This window comes from Sinohyriopsis cumingii, chromosome 16 (assembly GCF_028554795.1).
Source record: "Sinohyriopsis cumingii isolate HCF-2022 chromosome 16, ASM2855479v2, whole genome shotgun sequence".
Classification (NCBI taxonomy): Eukaryota; Metazoa; Mollusca; class Bivalvia; order Unionida; family Unionidae; genus Sinohyriopsis; species Sinohyriopsis cumingii.
Genome location: NC_142976.1, coordinates 60,345,252 through 60,353,329, shown reverse-complemented (window position 1 = coordinate 60,353,329; position 8,078 = coordinate 60,345,252). Strand labels below are relative to the sequence as shown.

Genomic DNA, 8,078 nt, shown 5'->3' with positions numbered 1-8,078 from the left:
GATTGCGTGAAGCATTATTTGTTGCTAATATTGTGACGTGCTTTTCATTAGGTGCACCTGATAATAGTATTCTCAACATATATGCGTTCTGCCATACAAATTATCATGTTACTGACGCAAATTTATTTCAGACTATTGAAAATTGCATTGATTGATATTATGCAAATTTATCCCGTTAAAAAAATACCATTAAACAATCTCACAAAGATCCCAACGAGCAAGACATAAGCGAGTATCCTAATGACTTTGCGACAAAAATGAGACGTTAACAAAACTCGCACAAAAAGCACACGTCAGCATCCTATAACCATGTTTGAAGTTTGGATAATATTTGACTGAGCAATCTGTGTTGCACTTCTATTTCATATAATTATTTACAAAATCATATTTCACAAGAATAATTACTATGTATGCTTGATTTGTCTTATAATGATCGATATTTGGAATAATATGTCACGTGAAATAAGAATTTAAACAAATTCTTCCTGAGGGAAAGAAAACTGAAATTTGGATATTATTCTGAAAAAGAATCTTTTTCAAAAGAAAACGCATGCTGTTTCATTGCCTGAATAGTTTTTATTTATCTCAGTCAAGACGCCTAAAAGCTACGATTAATCATCAAGCACGCGCCTACAATACTTAAAAAGTTTCGGCTTTTTAAACAACTTATTATCTAGTAATCCAAATAGACGCTAGTATAAATACTAAACAATAAATACGGTGCCAGACAATACGCCATTTCCTGTTAGACAATGAAAAGACTATGATTAAATTGATAATCGAGTTGTCATGAAGTCTGTAATTAATTTACAATCAAATTCGAGAAAACGCAACTGATACGATTGGTACAAGTATGATTCACAACCGTAAAATATCCAGTGATAAATCTAACCCAAGCCTATTGTTATAGGACTAAAATACCCCGCCACCCACAGTGCCGTATCTTAACTCGCTATTTAAACAATAATGTTTCAGTGGTAGAATCCAACAAAATATAAAGAGATAATGCAGATATGAATAATTTTGAATTGTTGAAATTATAATTCGAATGATCGAAATTGCGTACACATAGGCAAATTGACTAAAATGTTGACTGATCGTATAGCCTGCATGGCGTCTACTTCCCTTTCAATATAATAAAATGTGAACTTTCAGATACAACAGAATATGTCATACCTGTCAATCAAACCGAACCTGCAACCATAAAGACGACACAAACAAGACCCGATGGGAAGGAAATGGCTCAAAGTGTACAAGATGGAGCAAAAGATGGACAGAAAGAAAATGACAGTAAGTTCATTCTCGCAAAGTCTTCTTTTATTTCATTTTTGATGTACTCTCTCTCTCTCTCTCTCTCTCTCTCTCTCTTGCCTTATGAATCGGTTTTATAAGCTTTTTGATTTACGCGTACTTGATACCAATACGTGTCTATGCCAGTTATTTCCCATCCTTATTCGTTTTATTTTGATTCTTATTCCAAATAAACTTTATATAAATAACAAAACAATCTTTTGAAAAAGTAAATCATCAAACGTTTTTTTATTTGAACTGGTTTTATGTTAAAGGAACGATTTTCAGTAGCAGCATATCAAAATGTTAATAAATTTAATAGCATGGTTATTTGCAAATAAATAGATGCATCATATGAACGTATTAGCGGAGTCGTAGATTTTTCGCTTAATAATAACATTTTCATTTTTGATTCATACCTGTCCACTATTTTTGTAACTTTGAGTATCTCCTAAGCATAACTATTAACAGAACAGACTATAACCAAATGGCATTGAATGAAATAGAATGTACAAAATATCTATGTATAGATTCTTATGCTCTGAACAACAACATAAATAAAGATTCGAAAATGATTTTAGTTGCCGTGAAGGTTGGTGTACCTGTAGCGCTTCTTAGTCTGGTGATCACTCTAGGAATCATTCGCCTTGTCTCCAGGTAAATCAATTGTAAGACTAATTGGTTGAAATATGAAATATAGCGTCTGAGCTTCTTGATGATTTGATAATTGATACGGGATATAGAAAGAGTGAGAAAAAAACGGAGAGAGACAGAGACAAAGACAGTGACAGAGAGCGACAAGGAGAACCTTCTTAAGAAATTTCTTTCTTTTTTTGGTACTGTATGTGTTTATATATAAAAACAAACGACGAAATGAATAAAGAAAAACACAATAATTTACTTGTACATAATATAATAAAAATACATGCAAAGGAAAGACAAGCACCTTTGATAAGATTAAGACCGGATGGCTTATACTTTATTTATTATTATATCTACTGACTTGTTTAGTTATTATTTTTAATAAATGTACAGTGGACAGTTGAAGAATCGAGTGCTGGGACTAGGAATAATCTTTGGTGAAATCCCTGAGAAGTCAATTCCCTTGTACACAGTGAATGGATCGTCACCTGGAAATGGGACTAAGGAGATGTTTGGTAATCCGACGTACGCAGTGCAGAGTGGCCATGTCACCATACAGTCTGAACGCATGCCACCAGCCGGCGATGGACAGTATAATATGGAGCAAGCAATATTTGCATATGATAATAAGTGCTAAAACATGACTCAGATTCAACGTATCAAACCATTACTAATGGACAGTTAGATCCGTCTTTCGCCGATTTTGCCAGATCTAATGGACAACCACTGGCATTGCCACAGAGACAATATGGTGAAATAGCGTACGACAGCACCTACATATAAACCTTCCAAAACAATTTTTGCAGAATGACGTCCACACACGATAAACATGGTTAGTACAGTTGCTAACAAAGTGTATCCAAATTCATAGAAACATTAAGGTGATATTGTAATATATTGTCCATGTGACTGGAGTACTCAAGGAACATATTTCAGTTTCCAAGAAATTCTCGGACCTTAGTGTTGCGTACTGATTGAAAGAGAGCTAACATACACATGTAAAAAACTAAACATCGTTAAAAGAATTCACCGTTAATCTTAAAGCAAAGCATCGCATTTTTGTCTTCTTGTAAACTTGACACCAAATTCAAGGTTCTTTGTTTATTGATGTATGGATTTTGAGTTATATGCATTGACTTAAATGAATGCCAGTAAGGTTATTTCTTGTGACAGCTTTTTACATTGGCATTCACCTGGGTGTCCACAGTCGAAACATATTTAACACATTCATTCAAGGTAAATAATTATATATTGAGTTTGTGGCCGTAGATTGTTCTAGTTTTTCAAATAGACTGTTACCACTTTTTTCGATTGTTAACCATACGCGAGCAACCTTACGTCAAAAAAGAGGATTTCATTTTCATAATACTGTGTGAATATACAATGCATCAACTCCGAAATGAGCCTGTCTTTTATTATGTCTATTTGTATGTATGTATGTATGTATGTATGTATGTATGTATGTATGCATGCATGGATGCATGTGTATGTATGTATGTATGTATGTATGTATGTATGTGCAGGGTCTGGCAGCAAATCAGCACAATTCTGGTTATATAGTGCAGAACAAAAGATAGGTAGCAGGAATAGTTAAGTCAGTTAACAATGCCACAATACCCAGGGCGAAATTCCCCTCCAAACAAGAGCAAATATGCACTATGAGAACACCAGATGCCACGTTGTTGTTGTTATTATTGTTGTTATTGCTGTTTAGGGGTTTAACGACATTTTTCAGCCCAAGATAGGCTATACATGGCGGCCAGTATAAATTTTGTAGGAAGAACCAGGGAAAACACGAGAAAGAACCACCGACCCACGAGAAGCTACTGGCAAGCTTTCTTACATACCCACAATGGTCGAACCCGAGACTCGAATCCACGCAGAGAGATTTGAGATGGCAATGATCCGTAACGGTGAGTCCTTTTGAGCACTCGACCACTCGATTTCAATCAATTACATCCACGGATTTACTCTTCTATGGCATAAAAAGATAACCTAACGGGAAATGCAGTTCGTATCGAACCTGATGGATTTTCCGTAGATTGTTTTAATTATTTTTCAGTCACCTTCCGCAACGTTTAACATGAATACAACGTGGAGGACCCGAATTCTCCAATATCTTGTATTCATGAGAAAGGTTATTTACTTCTTTAAAAATGAATTAAATAAAAAGTAAACCTCCACTAATGTTGCACTTCCTATTTATATATTTTTTACAAATTGTTTGGCAATTCATGCTAATGATAAAATTGTATTCTAGCGCAATTTTTTGTGTGAATAGTTAGATGCACCATGCAAATCAGTCGGAATAACCTTCCTAAGACTTTGATTACGTATCTGCTATGATTCTTGTTAGCCTATCGGTTGTTGGTTATGTCCCCTGACAAACGACGGCATCTTATTACAGTATAATGGAATAGATCTCAGATCGCAATCTTTCTGTCCTGTAAGTGCCCTGCATTTGTAATTATCATCTCAAATAGTGTCTCATGCGGCTTTTCGTAAAATTCACGACTTGAATTTAAATGTTAGAGAGGTGTATTGTCTATCCAGGGATTTTAAAAAAAAATAGCATAAAAATGGACAGGCCAGCTGCCTAGCATACGTCGAACCTGAAATGTCATGTTCCTTGGGTTTTGTCTCAATTTCTAATCACCTTCATCAAATGAATACAACATTACTTGCAATAATAAAACAATAATCAGAAGACTGTTTTTTATTTTTGAATATATGTAAGCACAGTTGTATATTGAGTGACTCGCATTGCTATTTCAGCTCCTATAGTAACCCGATGGAAACACCATCAGATTAAAAATTTAAAAAAGAAACTTTCAATTTCTGAATGATCTAGGTGAAATATATATACTGCGTAGCACAGCCCAACCTTGATGCAAGACTCTATGTGGGGAAAGCAATATGTCCCGTTGCATTTTTACACGTTTTTGAAATACGTGTCTCTAATTTCACACCTAAGGAATGAGGTGTACATTTCGATAATGGGTTTTCCAAATCAAGTCTGTGAAAGGACTGAAATTTTATAGTAAAATATTGTCTGCATTTTTCTCAGTTAAAATTAGCATAAGTTCTCAAAAGATTAATTTTACTAAACCTTTACTTCTCATTATCAAATCAACCATGGCCATTCAAACCTATATACAATCTTTCTTACATATTCTTTCATATAATTCTTATGCTGCAATCGTTAACTGACCACCATCAGAGCCTTTCAACTTTCTGGCTCATGATTATACATTTAAAAATCAAAATAAAAATTGTTCTGATGACCTCATCGCGACTAGAAATATACACTTCTTGTATTCGAGGGTCATCCTGACTTACGGTTGGTAGCTCAAGTGCTGGAGGCTCCATCTGATATAGGATCTCTCTCTCTCTCTCTCTCTCTCTCTCATGTTTACCCCTTGATAATGATATGTGGGAGTTACATTGAATAGTAGCAATCCTCACATATGAACATACGGTGACAGGGTGCATTAGAACGAGAGATGTACCATGAAAATGGGACTACGGTGAGCAGAAAGACGATTGATGTACCATGAAAATAGGGCCACGGATTACAGTACTACGAGATATGTACCATGTAAATAGGGCCACGGATTGCAGTAAGACGAGATATGTACCATGTAAATAGGGCCACGGATTGCAGTAAGACCAGATATGTACCATGTAAATAGGGCCACGGATTGCAGTAAGACCAGATATGTACCATGTAAATAGGGCCACGGATTGTAGTAAGACGAATGATATACCATTTAAATATGGCCACGGATAGCAGTAAGACGAGATATGTACCATGTAAATAGGGCCACGGATTGCAGTAAGACGAATGATGTACTATGTAAATGGTATTATGGTGGTATATCCGGTCAACTTTAAAGTCAACTTTAGTATGTTTACAGCATGGCAAGTTTCGTTCACTGCACCATCGTAATATATATATATCTTGTTCATAAACTGAGCTATTTCATGCAACTAGGAATAACCATATTAGTTATACGTACTTGTTATGCTTAAAATGTCCCAGTTTTAATTCACAGATAAGTAGACTTATTTCGCCAGACGTGATTTGAACGTTCATTCATGCGGAGCACATGTTGTGTATTACCGCTACGATGTGTTGTCGACAGATGTTGGAAGAAAAGTATTTTGACATTTTGATGACACGGCTTATCTACTTACATCTTAAATGTATGACGTCTTGTGTAGTTGCATTGTATTTGTAATCATTCGTGTGGAATTGATTCTTTAATGTGTCTCGTGTTCTTGGGTCCTCATGTTCATACGATTACGTCACTTTCAGCATAGAATGTTTGATGCGTGATTTTTTGATCGGTCAGTAATTCTTTCTTGCCCGATGATCGCAAGTGCTAATTCTGATTGGTCAGTAATAATAATAGTATAAAAAGAGGTCAGCGTTCACGACCTTTGTAAATATGGGCGAAAGCGTCTATAATTTAAATGATGATGATGATGACGACCTTTGTCATTTCCTACTCTTTGTCGAAGGCGCTAAATACAAAATGGCTCAACCAATCTTGACTCAGTACTAACCATGTTAACCCTGCATGTAAGAAATAACATGATACACATGAGTATTTTAGTCTTTATTGCTAATTAGTTGCTTGACACACTGGATTCGGATGCTTCAGCTCTGTAGATCTATACTTAAAAGTACTTTCACTTAGAAAAACATATGTAATTACTTGCAGCTTCCTGTTAGTCATAACTTATTTTAACAAGCTTTATAAAAAAAAATTGTGTTCTACTAACAGATTCAGCTTAAACTAACATCACTTTAGTTCATAATATATTGTATCGCATAATGTTAGTCACACTATAATTTCACAGACTTCTCCTATAGGTCACTTGAGTTATTTGGCTTATATTTTCTGTCATTAAATAATGTTACCTTCATTTGGCGCATATGTTCATTAATTACACCTTTAGAATAAGATCTTTCCCATAGAATACGATAGTATATCCTCAAGTGAACCAAAAGCTGATGATAAGACGGGCCCCTTCTGAACCCGCCGCCCGTCCATGAGGGACGAAGTGACAATAGGGCCACGGGTTGCAGTAGGACGAGATATGTACCATGTAAATAGGGCCACATATTGCAGTAAGACGAGAGATGTACCATGAAAATAGGGTGACAGGGTACATTAGGACGAGAGATGTACCATGAAAATGGGACCGCGGATAGAAGAAAGACGAATGATGTATCACGTAAATAGGGCCACGGATTGCAGTAATCCGAGAGATGTGCCATGAAAATAGGGTGACAGGGTACATTAGGACGAGAGATGTACCATGAAAATAGGACCACATGGTGCAGTAAAACTAGATGCACCATGAATACAGTCAAAAAGAGTGAAACTGAGCATTGTGCCGTGCTTCAAATATTTAGGAGAACATTCACTAGCCAAATTTTTGGCACATTGTATTCTGATTTACTACTTGGCTGCTACTGGGTTAAAGTCGATAAATAAACGCCTTGTATTTCGTCAAACATATGACAAATGCACAGCCTACTACAATTATATAAGCGCTCAGCATTAAGAGGTTAGTGTTAGGACTGGTCGGCCCAGTGTCAGGATAATGTGACTGGGTGGGACATCATGCTACATGTCTGCGGCATGATGCCCCAGTGCTAGACATCACTATAAACTGCCACATTGCAGACATCGTAGCAATGTGACTGAGAAATTGTTAAAGCTACGTTAAAAATCAAAATCACATCACAATTAGATAAACATGGCTACTTCTTGTACTTGACTAGGTGGCAAGTTAAAGACAATGTCAAAGTTGTTATTCATTGATCTCCATACTAACTCACCAACTGTTCTAAACAGACTATATAATTTAAAATACTGGTTTCAAAGTTTCTAGAAATGGAATCAGTTTCGCTTGGATGATGAAGTTTGAAGTAATGAATTTCATTGAGCGTTTTAAATGTGTTTTGGTGTAACTTTAGATCTTCGGTAGACCTAGATTCACTTCTTTCATTTTATCCGTCTCCCTTTCCGTATTAACCTAGTTCTTAAAATTCCATACCAACATAAAGTCATAAAATGTAAAAATAACACTTTTATAGTGTATACATGGACGAGATCAAGATATGAAGTAAT

At 35.7% G+C, this 8,078-nt stretch overlaps 1 protein-coding gene across 1 annotated transcript; it reads left to right on the top strand.

Moving 5' to 3' along the window:
• Window positions 1-1,852: 1,852 nt before the first annotated feature.
• LOC149780525 (uncharacterized) lies at window positions 1,853-3,332 on the top strand. The gene is made up of 2 exons (XM_089936392.1): window positions 1,853-1,947; window positions 2,326-3,332. The coding sequence occupies exons 1-2, from the start codon at window positions 1,862-1,864 to the stop codon at window positions 2,567-2,569; spliced, it is 330 nt and encodes a 109-aa protein (XP_089792518.1). The 5' UTR covers window positions 1,853-1,861; the 3' UTR covers window positions 2,570-3,332.
• Window positions 3,333-8,078: the final 4,746 nt, after the last annotated feature.

Coding starts and splice junctions, on each gene's coding strand:
- LOC149780525 (XM_089936392.1), top strand. CDS start 1,862: ATGATTTTAGTTGCCGTGAAGGTTGGTGTACCTGTAGCGCTTCTTAGT. Junction 1,948..2,325: donor ATCATTCGCCTTGTCTCCAG/GTAAATCAATTG, acceptor ATAAATGTACAG/TGGACAGTTGAAGAATCGAG.